Genomic DNA, 22,859 nt, shown 5'->3' on the forward strand with positions numbered 1-22,859 from the left:
CATTTGATGCCGGTGACGCGTGCGTTCAACGATTCTGTCCCACGCCCTCTATCTTCTCATTTATTTTATTTCTTCTCTCTTCGAATAAAACTCTGAAGCGCTATCTACCTCTTAACATAACAATCCGTGAAATCTATTCAATTATTTTTATAAACCTACCTTCCGTCTTTCCTTTCTTTCTTCTAATATGTATAACCAATCGATCAGTCCTATATGTTAAACGCCATTATTTATAAAAATAGACTTCTATTTATGAAACTCGAACATGCTTTACATAACCTATGATTCATGAAACGTTGACCGTATTTTTTTTCCAACAACATGCATTAAGTTAAACAAAGAGTTTAATCATTAGGTTGCAGCACGTGATGAATTTTTTTTCAGATCTTTCATTTTCTTTTTTTTTTATAAAAATTTTTTGCAAAAAATAAATGCTTTAAATTAAATGTTAATTTACCTTCTATTAATTTATATGTATTTATATAATATAATAAATTCACCGAAAAATTTCGATATAAGTGTAATACGTTGTTATAATTATTTTGTTTCTTGTACAATTTAAATATTACTATTCAGAATTATTAATAGTTCAAAATTAAATATACAATTCGAAGTAAAGTCAAATGAAAGTCTAAATTTTTTGTGACCAATGAAAAAAGCGAATACAATATAAAACTAAGTCATTTGAAAAATTCTCCAATAGAATGAATTTTATTAGGCTATAAGAGAAAGGACCAATCGTGATGGTTCATATGAAGATTTTGAAAATTCGAATACCTTATGGCTGTGTCTTCATGTTATACTTGAAAAGCACCCAAATATTAGCATGCTGACATTGTAGAACGATGTATGGTGATGTGTTCCATCGGATAATCGACAGTCTTTAATTATAAACCAAGTACTTTTACTGGAATTTATTTCTCTACTATTAAAAAATGTGGTTGCATATAAAGATGTCGACAATCTATAGATCGAAAAAATGTAAGGATTGCTGACAAGCAAAATATGAAGATAAAAAATTAAATGTTATTTAATAATATTATGTATATACGTCCGCACAACGAGTTCAAAGGATACATTTTTTGATATATCAAATTTAATTGAAAGAGACAGAGAGAGACAGAGAAAGAGAAAGAAAGAAGAGATATGATTTTTGTTTGATACATAAGGAATATAATTTACAAAAAATCATGTTACCCGAACTAGCAAAAAAGAAACATGCTAAATACTTCCAAAGATTATTACAAATTATGCCAAGTAGATTGGCAGAATTAGATTCCAGTAGATCGGTGATAGCATTTTTTGCTATATCTGGATTAGACGTATTAAATTCTTTGGATGATATTGGAGATGATATGAAAGCAGATGTCATTGACTGGATTTATAGACTTCAAATTTCAGGAGCGGGATCACGCTCTGGCTTTCAAGCATCTACAACAATACCAAAAGAGGCCTCTAAGTATCAATGCGGTCATTTAGCAACAACTTATACAGGATTAGTTACTCTTGTAATTCTTGGAGATAAATTAGATAGAGTGGATAAAAAATCTATTATCGAAGGAGTACGTGCCTGTCAAAACCCTGATGGATCCTTTAAAGCTATTGTAATGGGATATGAAAGCGACATGAGATTTCTTTATTGTGCTTGTTGCGTTTCTGCCATTTTGGATGATTGGTCAGGTGTAAATAAATCAAGTGCCATCGATTATATTTTAAGGAGCATTGTAAGTTGACATTTATCTATTTGTTTGATTGTAAATTAAATCAATTGTATTATTTTTGGATTTAATAATGATTACAGTCATACGATGGAGCAATTGGCCAGGGTCCTGGACTTGAGTCTCACGGAGGATCGACCTTTTGTGCAATAGCAAGTTTATTTCTTATGAATGAACTCCATAATGTATTGACCGTGGAACATTTAAATAGATTAAGGCGCTGGTGCCTAATGAGACAAGATGGTGGTTTTCATGGTAGACCTGGAAAACCATCTGATACTTGTTATAGTTTTTGGATTGGTGCAACATTACAACTTCTTGATGTTGGATCATTGTCAGATCCTGATGAAAATAAAGCATTCCTATTAAAAACACAAGATACATTAGTAGGTGGATTTGCAAAGTTTGATAATTGTACTTCAGATCCTTTACATACATATCTAGGTACGTTATCTATTCGTTACTAGAAAATTTAAAAATAATACAGATATATAAGTATGATATAAGTATCGATACTTATATCAGCTTATTTATATAATTGTTTTTGTTTTCGTAGGATTATGTGGTTTGAGCCTATTAGGAGAGCCTGGTCTTAGTTCAATAAATGCAGCTCTTAATATTTCTGAACGAGCTTATAGACATTTACAAAAAATTCATGAAACATGGCAACTACAGTGATGATAATATAAACGAAAGAACTGTTCGTAATCATATCAAGCGCACAGATAAGAATATTTCGAATGGTATATTTAAATTTGATTATTGAAATATATAGTGTCCGCTGTGTGTTATGTACGCTGAAGAAACATTATTCTAAAAATAGTCAATTACTGTCTATACTAATCAGAAACACATTATACTTTGTTAATATTTTATTTGAAACAATGAAAAAAAAAGGAAACATTCTTAAATACTATATTAACGAATGCAAAAGATGGTTTAGAAAATATATATAACAATAAACGAATTTTATTTACGTACATTATAGATTATGTAAGAATTAGATTATTTTATTTTTTGTATAATCATTAAATTATAAATTTTATAATAATAGTGTTTGATGACTCTAACGACACTTTAAACGAAAAAATTTTTTACGCATTGCCCAATTTATCATTATTTTAAATCTTTCGTAACGAAAAATAATCGTGAATCATCAATTTTCGATTAATCGAATTTATCAATATTCACTTTAAAAAGAACCAATCATCAATCAGAATAGCGTATTAGATAATCTTCGATCTATATGACGTCAGCGGTAAAAATGGTTAACTCTGCCATCTACTGTGGCGCGATAGGAAGTAGGTATGGGAAATCCGAAGATAGCCGAGAATATCCGAAACGAAATATTCGTTCGTTCCTCTATCCCCTACCATTTCGCACGGCGACAGTTCCCCATGGTAACGAGGGTAGGTTCGCGAAGCACAACAGACGACGTTCGTTCGCGCGAGTGGTGTGATCCGCTCGTGTATTAGGACGATCAAGAATACACGCGTTTTCTCTACTATTTCACGAAAGTTTTAGTGGCCTCGGTTCTTTTATTTGTGGCACGTTCGCGATCTTTATAATCGTGAGATATTTGATACGATCTACGAGATATACAATAAAACGGAAGTTGAATATATAATAGAAGAACGATAAATAGAAGAGAAACAAAAAGAAAGAAAAATAGAAAGAGAAAGAAACGTTATTAAAGCGGCCTTTTTTTTCTTCCGACGACGAAGGAGACGTTGTTGCGTCTCTACAGAAGAATTTTTTAACCGTCGTCGGTGTGGGTCGCGACTGCGGTCCAAAACATCATCAGAGGTTAGTGCGCGCGATAGATTTAAATTGACTCGCCTACCCAATCATTCCTTAATCCTTCCTATTCCGACTTTAATTGATCGAAGATATAGTCTCGAACGATCGAAATATTAAAACGAAGTTAAATCGATTCTTCGTTCAATGAACTTTACGACTATTCAAATAGCGAACGTTTACTTTATTTATTTTTTAATATTATTATTATTACTATTTCGTTGATTCACTCGTTGACTCATCATCCCGTACGTTGTTCATCGGTTATTGTTCGGTCCGAGTCACACTCTCCGTTTCCCTTTTTTCCATTCATTCATTGTTAGAAAGATCCACTTTCCCAGTTAGTTATAAACTACTATACGGTATTATATTCGATGAATAAACTTGTTTTAGAATATTGTGTTGATCGCGAATACGCGTACACATACACACGAGTTCAACTCTGAAGCTACTACTTTTTACGAGAACAACTTTGGTATTCATAACGGTTCATTACTTATGTTCCTAAGCAGAAAGCTTTATCGTGATTGTAAAAATCGAAGTAGTTGAGAATATTAATGATTGCTTCAATGATTCAGCGTACTTAACAAATTCATCGTATATTTCAATTTACAAAGTACTTCGCTTTAAGAACGAGCCGTACAATAAGCTTCGTTGATTCCGCTAATTAACCTAAAACTACGCTTTTATCTTTTCTATTTTCCTAGAATACACTAAATAACTATCTAACTAAAAACAATTAGTATTTAAATTCTCATTGGCCTCTTTCTTTTCTAACAAATTACTGCTATTAAGAAAAGAAAAAAAAAAAAAGAAAACTTTCCATGACGATCGATTTTAGATCTTAATTATTCGAAATTAAAGAAATAAAAAATAAATATCATTGATCTAAAAGATAAGAAAATAGCGTGTTGATAAAATGTAAAAACACCATTTGTGAGTTGTTGCCTGCAATAAAAAAATTACACAAGTCGCAGATAGATCGATTGCACGTGGAAAATAACGTGAGTTTGTCATCGTAATTCGTAATATTTTGCAAGAGGAAAAATAAGAGGAGGAAATTCCATCTGTGGCATAGAAAAATAAAATAGCTTAGCTAGAAGCCAGAATGTCCCGGTTAATTATCTATTTAGTCAGTGTCACGCACATATGGGAACGACTTAACGGTTTCGAGTGTTGTTACAAACTACGATGAATAGTTTTTCAATTGCATTACTATTTCAAATTAAAACGCAAACGATCGACTTTAAATGTTCCTTCCATATATAGCAACGTCGACGAAATAAATCGAATAGAATGTTTTAATCGATTCTAGGAAACAAGAAGACAGAAAAAAAAAGAACACAATTCTCGTTAAAATTTTTGAAACAATTACTTTTCCCGCCAAAACGTGTATACGCGTATACCGCGAAGTTTGTTCAAATGTAGCAATGTACCATTGCTCATGTTCGTAATTTTTATAAATTTAATAATATTAAAAAGTAAATACGGCAACGAATCGAGATATTTTATTATACAGATCAATGAAGATAATTTTTATTTCAAGAATAGGTCCGTTAATGTAAAGTATCGTTTAATTAAATGAGTAAACCGTGCAATGAATGAGACTGTTGTTGGCGTGTGCTTTGGCATTATACGCGTATAATTACGATGATAAAAAAAAACGAATGAAACGAAGAAAGATCAAAAGAAAGAAAAAAGAGGTAGATAGATAGTAGATAGATAGATAGGTAGATAGATAGTGAAGAAAAGGAAAGGAAGAAGAAAAAAAGGAGCGTTCCAGTTTTTTCATCCGTTCTTACTCTCGCTCCGGTTTCTGTTGCATCCGCGCGCATGCGCATTGCAAAGTGATTACAGCTTCGTAACAACATTGACCGCGCAAGCGGCCTTTTCTTTCTCTCTTTCTCTCTTTCCCTCTTTCATTTCTTCTTTCTTACTTTTTTCTTCCTCTTCCAACTCTACTCCTCTTTTTCTCTTTCTTTCCAACTAATTTTCTTCTTTTTGCATTTTGCACGTTATATTCGAGAGCACACAACTCGTCTATTTATACAAAATTCCTGAAAAATTAACGATCGTTCGTTCGAAACGATAGATTTTTTGTTTAGATAACGAAGTTATACAATCTCGTTTCTTTTTTCTTTTTTTGTTATCTCGATGAATAATCTAACAATTCAGAAATGCACGCGAAAATAAATAAGGGAAAAAGAAAGGTATACAAACGAATATATTGTTGTGGGATTTTAAAATAACACGCAACCTAATTTACACGATTAAATGTTCGATACGATTTGCAATTACAGTTCGTTTGAAGTTGAACTTTCGAGCAAATTCACGAGTAGGTATAAAACGGGGTGGTGCATATATACAAACGTACAGGTGTTGTGTTGTTGTTGTTGTTGTAGTACGCGTAGATAGGTATACGATAAATATATCGGCTAAAGATTCGCCCTAATTAACGTGGTACCGTCACTTATATTTTTCCCCCCTTCCTTTTTATATGTATATATAGATATATATGTGTTTTACGCGTGTGTGTAAGTATGGTATTTATGCGCATGCGCGTCAAATTTAATTCACGAATGCTTTTCAGGGATGACGACACGGTGTTGCTTCGTATTCCGTATATATACACATATACATACAAATGTAACTATGTACAAAAAACTTATATGTATATGAAAGGGACGAAAATACATCCCCTCTCTTTTTCTTTTATATTATCTCACTCTGTTTCTCTCTCTATTTCTTTCTCTAGGGGGTTTCAAAGTTACAACATCGGTATGCGCGTTTAGCTCGTGAAAGTGAGATCGACACGTGTCTCTCTTTCTCTTTTTCTCTTAATCTTTTTCGAGAACGAGGTATGGACCCTCGTGTTCTTAAAACTGCCACCGTGTATACGTGGATATACCTTTTTATATTTTTTTTTCCAAGGGGGAGAATGATGTCTCAAAAGTCGTATTTAAGGTATCAACTTGTGACCCTTTTATGGACGTTAATAATCTTGCGTCCGTCACATTTCTGGTGTCCCTTTTCTATCTAAATTTATATATTGTATTATATTACTCTGCTAGTATAATATATATTAACTTGACCATTAAATTTACATATACGGTTTTGGTCATTTATTTAATTAGCAAAAACCGTATGAATTTATTGACCAAACTATTGGGTTGGCAAATAAATGATTGCGGATTTTGTCGATAGGTGGCCTTTTAAAATCAGCAATAACTTAGTAGCCAACCTAATAATATATATAGAATTATATTATATATATATTAATGTAATATAAATCATATAACTTCATGCTTTTAGAATTAGAATAAAATACTACTATTATATGTATTAATCTAATGAATATATTATGCATATATATATGGAAATAACTACATAGACAATTACCAAGTACATAGACAAAATTTAGGCTATACTTCGATAGGGCAGGTGGTGGACATCCTCGAGAAAGATGCTCGCTTTAACGAGGAGGGGTTTGTGACGGTTGTACAGCTGTCGATTGGTAACAGCTGCATCTTAGGGAGAGTGAAAAGGAAATAATACCGAGGGCAGCAAAGAAAAAGTGTACTTAGGAAGGGTTGTTGCTTGCTTCTTTACTCTTTGAACTTATCCAATGAAATTCCCAAGATATTTTCGGTTACTTCATGCAATTGATCGTATGTATATATATGTATATACTATGGGTATTGTAATACATACACTAGTGGTTAAAAGTTAGGAGTCGTTTGTTGTTTTCTGTTAAAATCGAATATAACGATTTAAATAAAAAAAAAAATGATATTCAATATATTAACAGATTGAATTATGTTAAATTTTATTACTGGCAGTGCTATTTTTGACAATTTCTATAGTTTAAGTCTCGTAAGTTTTTCTTTTGACAAATAAATCAATTTAGATTACTTCAAATATATATTTATTTTTTGTTTGTTTGAATTGAAAAATGTTGACTTCAGTAGTATACGGAAGACGTTGACATTAGGTAAAACACCAACTGCAATTGCATCGTTTCATAAAAGCACGTTCTTCTTTCATTGCACATATAAATATTTTACTATGGTTGTTATCCAAATGTTTTCTCAAAAAGAGTAGCTAGGATATTCTACGTTTAAGTGTCTTCCCTACTGACAATATAAAATCTTTTTGTCTTTTCTTTTTTGACTGAAATCCAAGAAAGTTCTTTGAGAAGTCGTTAAGTTCAAGATAATGTTCGGGAAAGTGTAAAAGTCCTTTCTTCGTGGTAATATATTTCTTCTTAGTTCTCGATTTATAACGATGTAACTACTTACATATAAGACCTGCTTTATTTTCTTTGTTTTTATAACCTTAGGGCTACAATTTTACGATAAGACTATAAATGGGTCTCGGTGTACACAAGCTAATATTATAGAAGATACATCAATTTTCTTCTTCTTCTTCTTCTTCTTATTTTTCTTTTTTCTTTTTTCTTTTTTCTTTTTCGAAGAATCGATAAAATTCGTAAGCATAATACAAATTATTCTATCATTTTTTGTTTGTTTGTTCAAGATTTCATAGTTTCTTCGAGAAGCTTAGAGAAAAAAAGGATTCTTATAAGTTTTACGCAAAAAAAAATTCTCTTCTTACACGTGTTAGAGATTATCATCTCATTTTTTGTCAATAGCTTCTTCTAAAAGTTTAGAAACTCGAGAATATAACAGTAATCTCTTTCTCTATCTCTTTTATAAATTAGCTTTTGTACACGTGTTAGAAATTATCTTCTTACTTTTTTCGTTGTTGTTGTTGTTGTTGTTACAAGATTTGATAGCATGTATGTAAGTAAAGTTTAGAAACTGAAGAAGAAAACACAGTCCTCTTTTATAAGTTAAATCTTTGTACACGTGTTAGAAATTATCCTTTTTCATTTCTTTTTTCTTTCTTTTTTTCTTTCTTTCTTTTCTATTTTTACGAGACTACGATAATAACTTCCACGAAAAGTTTCGAAAACTTCTCGAGTTCGAAACAGTTCTTTATTATACGTAAAAATACTAACACGTGTTTTAAATTATCATATTTAAATCATCTGATGTGAGATATTTTATTTTATATTCTTTATTATTCCTAATACTATTTATTTAATATATATATATAAATTTAGTATTATACTAATTTATATAAATTTTTATTTAGTTAATAGTTTATATAATTTAGTATAGTTTATATAAATTATTATTATACTATTTATATAAATTAATATTAATAAAAAAGTATTTTTTATTAATTTATATAATATAATAAATATATATATATAATATAATATAATAAAAAAATATATTAATTTATATAATTTATATAACTATTATATCTATAACAATTATATATATATGTAGATTAAATAAATAGTATTAGGAATAATAAAGAATATAAAATAAAATGATATCCCAGATATATATATATATATATATCAATGAATTGTTCTTATAAAATAAATACATATCATTTTCCATTTATTTTTTTTTCTTTTATTCAAGATTAGATAATATTCTTCTATCGAGGAAACTAAAAACTTCGAGGACAAATAATTTTTCTTTCGATAGGTAAAAATTATTGTTTACACGTGTGTAAATAATGATTGTGTTGTCCTTGTTAAGAAAAAAAAAAAAAAAGAAAAAGAATAAACAAAAAATAAAAAGAAGATAAGAAGAAAGAAAAAAAACAGGCAAATGATAAGGGAAAAAAGGATAAAAGTTTTAATTTTAGAAATGACATGATTGTCATAACTGTCGTTCGCAACCTTCGTCCTTGTCTTCTTCCTTTCCTTCGCGCGTGGAATACTTCTTACTTCCACGCTTGGCTTCAAATCAAATAATTCGCTCATCGACCTTGCCATGGACTTTCTCTACGTTGCAACGCACACATCTCAATAATTTAATAAATGACGAGCACGTAAAACATTCCAACTAGTCTATGCGTTAAAGCAACCTCAATGTATTTCCTATATTCTATACTTAGAAACACGTGAAATATCAACATAAATACATATACATATACATACATCAAATATAAACATAAACGTGCATACAAACATACATATGCATACTTGATACATACTCTACAACACATTACATATTTGATTGGCAAGAAAGTTATTTCGGTAGTAAGTAAATTATTATAAAATTATATATATATATATATATATATATATATATATATATATATATATATATATATATATATAATATTATTAAAGATAACCGTGAAATTATTTTCTTGCCAACCAAATATATTTATATTCATACTTATGTTATAAACAAACACATGATGTATAAAATAACGATATACATGTGTAGATAAAACAGTGAATGTTTCTAATCGTATTATCGGTTTTCTACAATGCAATATCGTTATTACGAAGTTAGTTCATCGGAAAAAAATAAAGTATTATGTGTATATATACATATGCAAATATATTCGATAGATATTTGCAAGTAAGAATAACGTAGGATGTTAAATAATACAAGTGGGTTTATTGTAACATCTGACTCATTGTCATAACTCATGAACGATAGGAGAAAACTTTGAGCACCAGTCGTGTGTCATTCTTATCAAAAAAATATATATGTACATATATAGATATTTTTTGTTTTGTTTTGTTTTGTTTAAACGCGTATTTGATAACGACAGAGAATGATTTTCCTTTTGTAAAAAAAAGAAATATAATATAGGGATTATTTCTATTCAAGGAAAAATATCAAATATCGATTGACATTGAGTAGATATTAGCCTAATTTCAAACCGGAGATAGTTGCTAGATGAAATCGTGGATTACGAAATAGAAAGAGAGAGAGAAAGTAGACAAAAAAATATATCAAAAAAAAAAAAAAAAGAATTTAATCTCTCGTTGAATGGAAGGGTAGACTAAAAGTTGTAATCTTGGATTAGCTTGTGCTCTCTCTCTCTCTCTCCTCTTTCTTTCTCTCTCTCTCACACACTCGTTGATCATATGAAATGAAAAGAAAAAAAAAGGATAGGAAATTAAATGAAAAAAAAATTCTATAAGTATAAATGTCAGTTCACAGGAGTTCTAGTAAAAAAAAAAAGGAAAAAATTATTTTACTTCGTTGGATGAGAGAATGTTATATAAAAAGGAATAGGAAAAAGAGAGTAAAATGGAGTATAAAAGAGAGAGAGAGAGAAAGAAAGGGAATGACAGAAAACGTACGATCGCTGTCATTTTGCGAAAGTGAATGAGAACGTCTTTGAATGGGTGACTGAGTATACAAGTGCTTGGATAAAACGGGAGCGGTAGTAAGAGAAATAGTAAACGATGCTGTTCAAGTTTCTACGAAAGACCATCTGCGTTTCTTTGCTGATTCGTGAAAGAAGAAGATATAAGAAAAAGATAAGGAGAGAAAATGTGAGAACAAAAAAAGAAAAAAGAAAGAAATAGAAAAGGTGGCCGATCGATCAAAGGCCACCATCATCCGTGTTCCTGATCGTCTAGTCCTTGTTATCGGTGCGAGACTATCTTTTGCGCATAACTATCAAACTCGAAATGTTAAGAAGAGAAAGAAAGAGATATACAATATATATATATATATATATATATATATATATATATATATATATATATATACATAGATAGAGAGATAGGGACAAAGATAGAATCGTGTTCACATTCCGTGAAAGCCGACTCATTAATTTACACGAGAAAAGCATCGATCGTGGAAGATTCCGAAACTTCATGGATTCTCTATTTTCTTTTTATATTTTTTTTTTGTTTTTTTTTTTTTTTTTTATCTTAACTCCATTCTAATTTACAATTTGTCTATAGACATTGAGTAAATTATTCTATAAGTAAAAAAATATAGCACGTGGAAGGTTTCTCCAAGATATTATAAGTATTGTATATATACTATAATTGCAAGATATTATTAAAAAAAAGATAAAAAAAAAAAACAAGAATAAGAAATGACCCAACTTTTTTCAACAACAACACAACCAAAATCATAAATTACAAAATACTAGAAAAGAAAAACCAGAAATATTAAAAGTAATCTTTCGTTAAACCCCATGAATCATTTCTAATCTTATATTAGATCAATGTACTCGCTTGTTTATTATGCAAATATGTTTATGGTTGGTCATATCTGTGATTATATGTTTTTTATTTTTTTTTTTTTTTTTTTATGATTATAAAGATTCACGATTGTTATGTCAGTCTTTCTTGAAATGTCGAATGAGAGTCTCTGGTTCGCCTTGACGCTCCTTACAAATCGATCCAACTGCCAAAGGCTCCTCTCCGTGTATCTTATATTCTATACCTAGTCACATTCACCTCTGTCTCTTACGATGAGAGTAACGAATAGTAAAGATAAAGATGCCAACTACTCGTTCATCCTTGCTAGGGGTTATCTATAATACGAATTTTATCGAAGGAATATAAGAAGTGTTGTCTCTTAGAGAAGAGTACATCGTTGTTCACTTAAGAAATTGCAAATAGAAAAAGCAAACACATGAAAGAGAGAACATAATAATAATAATAATAATAATAATAATATGTTAACGTTGGAAAAATAAAAAGATTAATTGAAAACATATTTGTATTTGTGACAATATTAATTGAAATTAAATTACACGAAAAGTTAGCTACTTCAATAATATGATGACTAATAGTAAAGAAAATATTATTAATAGTACCAATTAATTTTATTAACGATTATTATTATAAAACAATATTTATCGAGTTATATATTACCACAAAATCTTGTTCAAATTTTAACAATTTTGTTCTTGTTTTAATAAGATTAAAATATCCTATATATAACTCGTGTTAGATCTCATATTGCAAGTTTTCGAGACTTTAAAATGTTTACTCTTTAACAATTTTTTACTTAAAAATATAAAGTTTCTTAAATACATTGATCGAAAATTAATTGAAGAAATATTTCTATATAAAAATCTAATAAAAGTATGACAATAGTTGAGAAACTGTGGAGAATAGTATTTCTAAACTATCGTTCGAGGCTACGAGCCGATTAGTTGATTAGTCTGACCGTCGATTAAAACCAGCAAACGTGGAGATAAGCTTGTACGCATGTATGTGTGTAATCACGTATATTTCTCCTTTGTAATGTAGAATATATGTAGAAATAAACACACACATACAGATATACTATATACATATATATATGTATATATAAATAAATATGTTTATTCGTTATATGCGTTTCATCGTTTTATAAATTACCTCGCGGTTTTTCAGAGCATTGACTTTACTCATTACATGCTTCATAATTGCTTAGAAAAGCTCTATGTCTTTTAGGTGGCGTGGGGCACGGCTGTAATGGAATTACAGAGCTGGTTACTTTACCATCTCGTAGCTGTAACCGACTGCAATCAAGGTATACAGCTACTTCCGTCATACATTAGATGAGATCTATTTAACGCGCACACTCTCTCTTCATCATACTGCGTCTCAAATTTTCAACGTTAACTTTGTCTTATTCATTATTTGCTTCTATTTGCTATTTTTGGTTTTCTTTTGCATGTGACGAATATTTTTGTTCAATATTTGTATTGATCGATCGATTGATCGAATTGTGTCATCGTTCTTTTCGTTTTTATTAATTTACTGGATTGCATGTCAAATAAGTATATTCTCATTTGAATGATTTATTTTATCATAAGTTTTGATCGAACTTATTCATTTCCCTTTTTTGTTATCGTTTAATATATACGAGTTCTGTTTCTTTCTTTTTTACGTCTCTCTCATTCACGTTATTAATTATTTTCTCATACATTATATTTTAGTTAGATTTATCTGAGTTTGGCCAACGTTCACAGTCCACTGCCTTTTTTGTTATTTAATTTCCAATCCCGTTATCGTCAAGAGGAAACTGCGGTTTACCAATGTTTGATGGTGAGTTCGTTTTATCAACTAGCATTTATTGTAATCTGGTATATGTATCCTGCAAGAAATCAATATATAAATATAAGGCTATCAGTTTGTAATTAATGATTTCTCAAGAAAAAAAGAAGAAAAGGAAGAATAAACGTTTAAAAATAAATTAAAAATAATCATTTCATTAAATTTCTTTGATGACATTTTGAATGAAATTTTTCTTCATTTCTAATTTTATTTTATTACCTTTTTTTAGAAGAAAATAAATACATAAATGTATGTAGTTCAAAGTAGAAAGTAAGTGAATATATTTTATTTTGATAATAAGTAGAACTTTCAAATTAATGTACAACCGGAAGGGTGTGTTGCATTTAACCACCTATTGTTATTCTTTCAACTTGATTTCTTTTGCAAGTTCAACCGTAAGACATTTTGAAATGACATCTTTATGGAACTAATAAACGAACACGTATTTCCTGTTACATTGTTGAAAAAGTAATGTACCCTATGTATATTGAAATTATAAAATTGTTATTAAATAATAGTTAAAATAAATTATATAGTGATGCAGTCTGCAGCTACAATTGGTGGTGGTGGAACTTATCCTGCCGGGGGGACCGGAAGTCGTGCTCGAGACTTGGGTCTTCGTGCACAGAAGAAGCTATTAGGACGAGTGGTCTCCACTAATGCTGGAAGATCTCTCTTAATAGATGACGCGACCACTTCACTCTTAGACAATCTCTACAAGTTGATGGAAAGAGCTACGAAGAATAATACAAACTTGGATAAAAAACAACCAGAGAAAGTTCTTAAGAATATTGTTAAATTATCCATCAAGGTAAACATACTTTTCGTTCTATTTAAAATGATACCACAATTATTTGTGCGTTTTTTGTTTTGCTCGTATTTACACATACAACATTTATATTTTAATATAATATTAATTATTCGTATATAAATTGAAAGTAAATTTGATAGAACAAAGATGAAATATATTTTTTAATGAATTAATTATTTGCGTTGGAATAAATGAATGTAATTTTAAAATGTTGATATTTAAGCAGACTATATAAAGAGAGATGACAATTATATCTTATTTACAATTCAGTTCAGAGTTCTTCTCTCAGATTGCAAAATGTAAGAAACTCGTTGAGGAGGGTATGCAACAGTCTTGAGTTAATTAATTCAAACGCAAATGATTAATGCAATATATCTAATATGGCTTCATTTGTAGATCTCGTTCGTTCACTCTTTTTAATACACACAGGTTGGACTGTTGCAACGTAATCAACAACTCGGTCCAGCAGATGATGCAAAACTTGTTGAGATCAGGACAGCTTTGAGAGCAGTAGCAATGGCTGTTGTCTCCTTCTACGAACTCGAGTTTAGTTTCGACAAAGCGTATTTAACTCGATCCCTCGAACGTTGTAGATCTGCGATACAGGGTCTTATAAAGCCACATTTAACAGATAAATCTCAGGATCGGTGCGATCAAGTTTTCGATTTTCTAAGAAATCCTGAATTTTTAGACGCGGTCTTTAGACAAGATTCTGAACACAGACCAATCCTTGGCATGCTAGTCAGTGATATAAACAAAGCCTTAGATGCTGGACATCTTTGACTTTTTGTAGATTCCATTGTACACCATCGATATTAAATAAAAAAAAAAAAATGCCAAGAACACAAAGATCGGTTGGATCAATAATTTTAACGTAGATTTGTCACACAGAAGATTGATTCTTATATTTTCTTAAGTGTCCTGTTTTTTTTTTTGGCAAACTGTTCTGCCTGTGCATTATTTTTTTAGTGATATTTTCTTAAAATTTACGCATGAAATATACCGCACGCCACCGGTAGTCGATTCTTTTTTTTTTTTTTTTTTTAAGGTAACAACTTATGAAAAAATAAAAAAAAAACGATATATTTTCCGTATACACGCACACGTATACATAATACATACGTGATCGCTACTCTAGTTTTACGATCGATGAACGTATCTATTGATTTCTGCAATAATCGTTCAATACTCTGCTTAAATTAAGAATATCGATATATATAGAAATATATGTATATTATGTAAACAAATTATATTTATTCGCGCGCCTAATTGTTAGGAATTATTATGAATTAATATTATAATAATTTACACTTGTCGCGAAAGTTCGAATTTTTGACGGTCCTTGAAAGGTAATGGAGACGCACGTAATTACTGCACATTAAAAAGAAAAAGAAAAAAATAAAGAAAAATAAGGAATAACACATTCACCACGCGATAGACATTTTATAAATGATAATCACCACATATCTTAATTTAATAACAAACACATTTATATATATTTCAAGGATAATTATAATGTGTATATTATACTGAAAATTATCGGTTTTAAGAATACGCATTTTATATACAGTATACACCTCCTCTCTTTACACGTTATTTATGATGATTATCTATATAGCGAAATGTTTTACCAATGGTCAATAAATTATTTATAAACGCGAAACCTTCTGTTCCTTTTTTATTATTATTATTATTGTTATACCCTTTACTAACATTTAATATAAAAAACAAAAGTAGAGAAAAGACATATAGCGGAACAAAAATTGAATAATACAATTAAAATACTTTCAATTTTAAATGATTAACTTAAAGTAAAACATACAACGGTAACGTGTAATTTTTTGTATGCGTAACGTTATCGTTCTTTAATAATTAAATTTATTTTTTTATTTTATTAACTAGAAAAGTATTAGAAAGTACATTTTTTAACAAAACCATGACTCGCATATATATTTTATTATTACAATATATATATATATAAAATTCACGAAAATCATAAGTTTTGCATAATGTTGAATTTGCTAAATGTATGATTAAAATAAATTTAATCAAACACTAACAAATATAATTATTCCTTATCGTTAATTTATATAATAAATTAATATTAATTTAATTCAAGTTGAATTCTGTTAAAAAAAAAAACCAAACTTCAAAATACAAAATGATAAATTACATAAAATAAAAATAAAAAATATTAATAATAATAGTAGTAATGACGTTCTTATTTTAATATATAGTTTGTCAATAATATTATTCGTGTAAAACGGAATAAAAAATTAATTGGTAGCATATGGTATCCTATTACAAATCTATACAACGCAAATTATTTTGATAGTGAGATAAACTAAACTAAAATTTTGATAGTGAGATAATAAAAAAAAAAAAAAAATTCGCTTAATCGATAATAAACTTATTAAAATTGCATAAGATATATATATATATATATATACTGAGCAAATGGAAAAGATTTTATTACCCTGGTTTGTATTAATTAAATGATATTACATAGAAATATGTGGTAATAGTTTTTAAGCTTATTTTATTATAAGACAAGTATATGAGAGAGAAAAAGAGAAAATTGAAAGATTTAATCACGTAAATAATAATTATTGGTCTGTATAATTACTATAAGAGATGTGATAAGTACAATGACATTGACATATCCAGTTTTTCAACAAAACTTTAATGTATGCATTATTTTAGGGCCAACAATATTGTTTGTTTTAGCCGAATAAATTGTACTTAAAATTTTATACATATATTCATTGTCATATTATTCGTTGACGAATATTATTGATACACATTTTCGCTTACATTCCACTGAATATGCAAAATATCAATTATAAATGTGTCAGGAATTAATAAATATTTAAATTATAATTATAATTCTTAACTGTTTTTATATACAATACAAAAAACATGCTTTGTTGTTTTGTTATTTTAATTTCTTATTATTCATAGAGTTAAAAATCTATGCCCTCGACACGTTACTTTGAGCTAGAATAATGAATAATTTGAAGTTGATTATATCATTATTAATTCGTAGGAACATTTGATATTTATTATTGTGCAAAAGGATGTGCGAACATTTGAATGTTTTTTCGTATCATACTATGAATAATCAACTTCGTGTTACTCATCAATGACCATATGATAAGTACAAATATGATCATCAATCCAGACCTGAATTACTTGTTATCTAACTGCACGATGAAAAATTGATAGATTATAATTTTATTTTAGTTTAATAATAAAGGGCTAGTGCAATATAATAAGTGCTTACAATATAATATCTCAGCCAATTGCAGTACAAACAACATTAATAAAGGTCTAGAAGGACATTGCGTTCAGATATATTCCTAACTATATTAATAAAATCTTGTTTATTTGATAATATGTATGAGTAGATAAGCGAGTATGAAGATTTATTTATTCAATTATGCATAATATGTGTATGGCAGAAGAAAGCTTAAAGAATCATCAGTCATCTCCTTATCATTTCTCTCACTTATCTTCCCATTTTATATTTCAATATCCTGTTATTATAATGTACCCACCATGTGTATAAATATGAAATTTGTCATATTTATTTAATATTAATAATAATCGAATGATAATCTAGTTTACTTTATTTAATCTTTATATTTTCATTGCCACAATCCTGCATAATTTCCATACAAGTTTGCGGGAAGTGGTCCACCAGCTGTAAATAATCGAGTACCTGATGCATCGTAACAATGGGTGTATATAGCTGGAGTATATTTAACATTTTGGAAACCATCTATATATTCTTCATCTGGAAACTGATTATCCAAAATAAAAGATATTATTGTATGATATTTTTTACTATTAAATAATAACATCAAAATATTCACAAACTTACCACATATCCTTTTGAAGCCTTCAATGCGACAGTTCTATTAGAATTGATAGATGATTCAAGGTACTTTTGAGCTCTAAGATCGTAAAACATAAGCATTCCTAGACCAGTTCCGATTGTTAAAACTGATCCTTGAAAACTGGCTGATCGGATACCACAGCCGCTATATCTGTTTAGAAAGAAAGAACATCGTAATTTGATATGCTAATCTGTCGACGTATTGTAAGATATTCATAAGTTATTAGAATATACCTTGAGGGTATCTTTTTAATTGGCTGTAAAGTTCTGGCATCCAACAATAATGTATAAGAACGACAACCAACTGCATAAACACCATCATCTTGTACTGCCAGGCAAACATTTTCTTGACAAGCTGGTAACTTTCGTGATATTTTTTGCTTAAAAGAATCAGCAGACCAGATATGTATGAAACTATTTAAAGATAGAGCAGCTATTTCGTTATATGCTTTATTAAAAGCAATTGCTCGAACCTTCTGCGCAGATCTACATTCTTTCACGCACAAAGGTTGAATTAATCTATCAATCATATAAAAATAATTAATAGACAATATATCCAAAAGTAAAGAGCATTTCTATTATCAATTATTTTCTTTTGTAAAATATTTTCAATTAACCTGTGTGTAGGCACATCCGCTTTATCAGGTGCTTCAGCTAGATCACTATCAATCCGCCATAAAGCCATTTTTGTATCTCTAGAGCCAGAAACTAAAAATTCATCATCTAGCCAACACATATCAAAAACCCAATCTCTGTGACCAGATTCTCCAACACAAACTGGATCCAATGTTGGTAGTCTGTAAATTGCTATTTCATTGCTATTTTTTGCTCCAGTAGCCAGAAGAGTCCTACAAGAATGTTGTTATAAAATAGAACAGAAGTAAAAACCTGGTACAGACAATGGCAACGTATATCAATATTTAAAACATTAAATGATTACCTAGAAGGATTAATTTGAACAGAATGTATACCACATTGCTGATCAGGAAGTGGACCTCCACCTGGATTTAATTGTCTACCATGTAGGGATGGTATTTGATCTAATTTTTGTGTTGCTACATCATAAACCATTAGTTTATTACATTTTGTACCAAACACAACTTGTCTATCACTCAGCCATTGCGAGCAAAATACTTTATTCATATTATTTAAGCTAACTGAGTATTCTTTGAATAGATCATGCGTCAGTATATGTCTTGATCCATATTCCTGATTAATTTTCCGTACTTCTTTAGTGTTGGTTTCTCTTGCACGTACATAATCGACAAAGTTAAAAGATGTTCTTAAAAATTGCCTTCCTTCGGTAATAGTTTCACTTTCATCATCACTTGATTCATAGCATACAAAATCTTCAGGCTTGTCTGGTTTTCTGTTTCTTTCTAATCGTAGAGCTAACCTATATGATAAAATAAATCTATATTAAAATAATAAATAGAAGGAGGACCTTACAATATCTACAATAAAAAATGACCAAACAATAAATATTAAAAATAAATGTATCTACCTCCTGGCACGACGTTCTTCTAATCTAGTTGCAGTTGCACATGGAGGATACCTTCCATAAACAGTCATTCTTTGCGTTTCAGCCATTATTTATAAATTACTTAATAATACTTATATAATCTGTAAAAAGAATGACTATTCTCAAACTATACTATTTTAGAATATTTAATAACACATAAACTATGTGTTTCTTTTCTCTAAGAACACAATGATTGATCAAATCGACACTTTTGTGTGTATGCATATAAATATTATTAACTATAAGAGCAGTCTCATGTAAATTATATCAGTCACTTTTAATGATAATATATTTGTCTTATACAATTATTTATTTCTCCTATATTATTTGCAAACATTGGTATAAAGATTTGTTGTGGTGATAGAATAAATTCTTCACTTTCTTATTACATTTGTGGTAGTTATATTTCATGAACAAAAAATAATTCCTCTTAAAAGTAAGTTGTTTTTATCTTATCAAATTCTTATTTATTTCAGATCATTGCAAAATTGCAAGTACTTTGATATCTTCAATACTTATGTAAAGGTATAACACGTGTCTAAATATTCGTATTTTCACTGTTCACAAATAGTAACTTCCTTTAAAGACAAATGTGACTTATGAAATAGATTTATTAATCTATTTTCAGCTGCGTCTATCTGTCTGTCGAATTTTATATTTTACCATTAGAAAGTATTTTAAAAATTGTCGTTTAACAAACATCACAAAGGTGTGTCTCTTGTCTCCTTGTTTTATTAGAAAAAAATGTAGATAAGAGGAAAAATAACTGCTAAATCAATCGAGCTCTAACGTGATTCAGTTGTCGTGTCTAACCGAATTCCACGTTCATCTACCACGCGTCGTTTCTTTTCCTGATAATTTAGATTTTCTGCATTTAACAAACGACAATCTTACCAATCTTGTTATTTTCTGGAAAATAAAACAAATGAAGATGCGCACGGAAAGCCGACTAAATCCATATTAAACGAAACTTTTCGAGAACCAACCAACTAATATACCGCCATGTTGGATGCAATAGGTTGGACAAATTCTGTTTAAAGAAAGAATCATTTGACTAAATATTTTTATACTTTTATTTCTTTATCAGTCATATTATCTAAGCTAGAAATAAACAATTGAATAACAATCAATTCATATATAATTTGTTATTAATTCTACGATGAAATAATTATTACTAATTAGATTGATTTTATCGCATGTCAACATTGTCTGTATCTCCCACCCCAAGTTAGATTATTACAGCTGATGATGAAGGAACGCCGTCTAGCTATAGATGAAATTTCTTCTGAACTTTCTCTTAAGATTTATAAACTGTCGATAAGATAATTCGCAAGATAAAAATACAAAATTTAATTATTCCTAATTTTTTTCTTACAAAATATTTGTAATCACACAAACGATATTATATTTCCTGTTCCTGTATTTCATGTTTCATATACCATTCCAATTTATTATGGATTTTAAAATATTCAATCTTGTTATCGATTATTATATTTTTATCGATATTTAAAATATATAATATCATTATTTATGAGAGAGAGACAATTAAAATATTTCTTCGTAATGAGACAATTCGTAATATTTCTTTTTATCATTTTTGTCACACCCTATGTTATCGACGAGAAAAAAATTTTTTAACAATTGAAATTTATTTCGTTATTTATATAAGAGTAAATTTCTTTATAGATTATTGTTGAAAAAATCAAAAATGTAATGAAAGAATATTCCCAATTGACTCAATAATAATTGCGTTATTTTCAAATGCCAAGATACACATTTACATTGCTAGTAATATTGATCGCTTACCACGTGCTTACAGAAACCCATAATTCTTGTGATAAGACAATTTTATTATAATTCATTAAAATAATTCGAAAATGTATAATTTATGAAAGTAACTTAGAAATTAATATTATAATGTTAGTACTCGTTTTAATCGAATAATTATTATTTAAATAAATGATTTATTGGCGCGTAAATTTGATTGATTAAATGTAAACAATGTACCATACAAAAATTGTATGCACTAACAAAATTTGATATTGTTTTATATCTAATAATTTTTATATAACTTTTCTTTTAATTTCAACTGAATATTAAAAAAGTTGATGATGACTAAATAAACATATAATTTAATAACGGCGTTTATATATATGTCACTAGATGAATAAAAAATTTTTATAATGATCATGGTGGTTGATTCATGTGATTGGCTGATCATTTAACCGCGATAATTAAACAGTTATGAATACTGTTTGCAACATTGTACAAATGAAAAGAAATTATTTAAACGAATAAGTAATGTTAGGACGTTAATCGATATTAAATGTTTTATTTTTTGTCATTTATTTTCGTTCATTTATATATACATCATTATATTTAGTACAAAAATGTGTTCATGCACATACTGCCCATGTCAAACAGTTTCTACACATATCAGTGAATAGAGATAAAAATTCATTTTTAATATTATAAAGTGTGGATTTATGAATTTGTATTCTCTAATAAAACACATTTCGCATATTTAACGCATATTATAATTCACAAAAGGGATCAGAAATTTTTAATTTCATCTTAATTAGAACGTACAAAATCTACAGATCTCTCTCTATCCTTTTATGAAATAAAAAGTAAGTTTTGGAATATGTAGAATATCTGTAGAATATTAATCAATCTATTTTTTTGTTATTGTTGTACATAATGAATAGAATATATATGTTTTTAGATATTTAAAAAAGTAACTATACAATTTTTTAATTTATCTTGCGTTATAATTTATTTTAATAAATATAACCTCATAAGAGCTAATAATTGTCCATAATTTATTTTTTTTTTTCATGTTTTTTATTGCAAGAAGCAAAGACTTTCAGTATATAAATAACATCATTTATCCATGAACAAATATGTATTTTATTTTAAAAAGAGAGATAGAGATAGAAATAGATGTTATTTGAAAGCTTTATTATGGTGCACGTTCGTTTAATTTTCGTGTCGAATGCATATTTTAAATAACAGAATTTGACTATATATACTTATTTAAAACATTTTCATAATTTATGTTAGCGTAAGAAAATAAGTCAATATTGTAATACAAATTATCAGATATAATATAATATGTATATATTATTTTGAAATAAAACAGAAAGGAAAACAAATTCTGTTTATCTCAAATGAAACACTTAATGTTACAAAGTAAAAACATTAATTTTCTAATA

General features: G+C 28.6%; 3 protein-coding genes across 8 annotated transcripts; 2 read left to right on the plus strand and 1 right to left on the minus strand.

Annotated features, from left to right (window-relative positions):
* The first annotated feature begins 819 nt into the window (after positions 1 to 819).
* betaggt-I (geranylgeranyl transferase type-1 subunit beta) lies at positions 820 to 2,710 on the plus strand. Its single transcript, XM_015330549.2, has 3 exons — positions 820 to 1,724; positions 1,802 to 2,162; positions 2,275 to 2,710. Exons 1-3 carry the CDS (start codon positions 1,191 to 1,193, stop codon positions 2,394 to 2,396), a joined length of 1,017 nt encoding a protein of 338 aa, XP_015186035.1. The 5' UTR covers positions 820 to 1,190; the 3' UTR covers positions 2,397 to 2,710.
* A 394-nt stretch (positions 2,711 to 3,104) lies between these two features.
* Positions 3,105 to 15,887, plus strand: sigmar (Tumor necrosis factor alpha-induced protein 8-like protein sigmar). 6 transcript variants are annotated; one of them, XM_089170426.1, is made up of 5 exons: positions 3,107 to 3,524; positions 12,808 to 12,886; positions 13,296 to 13,404; positions 13,950 to 14,224; positions 14,654 to 15,887. In XM_089170426.1, exons 3-5 carry the CDS (start codon positions 13,395 to 13,397, stop codon positions 15,005 to 15,007), a joined length of 639 nt encoding a protein of 212 aa, XP_089026552.1. In that variant the 5' UTR covers positions 3,107 to 3,524; positions 12,808 to 12,886; positions 13,296 to 13,394; the 3' UTR covers positions 15,008 to 15,887. The 6 variants fall into 6 exon arrangements, with proteins under 6 accessions (XP_015186641.1, XP_089026552.1, XP_015186658.1 ...); XM_015331155.2 differs by lacking the exon at positions 13,296 to 13,404 and having other exon boundaries at positions 3,105 to 3,524; XM_015331172.2 differs by lacking the exon at positions 12,808 to 12,886.
* A 999-nt stretch (positions 15,888 to 16,886) lies between these two features.
* DCAF12 (DDB1 and CUL4 associated factor 12-like protein) lies at positions 16,887 to 20,881 on the minus strand. The gene is made up of 7 exons (XM_015329290.2): positions 20,539 to 20,881; positions 19,627 to 19,745; positions 19,063 to 19,518; positions 18,740 to 18,970; positions 18,357 to 18,641; positions 18,108 to 18,273; positions 16,887 to 18,027 (listed from the first exon to the last, which is right to left on the minus strand). The coding sequence occupies exons 2-7, from the start codon at positions 19,710 to 19,712 to the stop codon at positions 17,872 to 17,874; spliced, it is 1,380 nt and encodes a 459-aa protein (XP_015184776.1). The 5' UTR covers positions 19,713 to 19,745; positions 20,539 to 20,881; the 3' UTR covers positions 16,887 to 17,871.
* Positions 20,882 to 22,859: the final 1,978 nt, after the last annotated feature.

The sequence above is a fragment of the Polistes dominula genome, unplaced genomic scaffold (genome assembly GCF_049000335.1).
Source record: "Polistes dominula isolate Pdom_NZ unplaced genomic scaffold, Pdom_raw_medaka contig_15, whole genome shotgun sequence".
Lineage (NCBI taxonomy): Eukaryota > Metazoa > Arthropoda > Insecta > Hymenoptera > Vespidae > Polistes > Polistes dominula.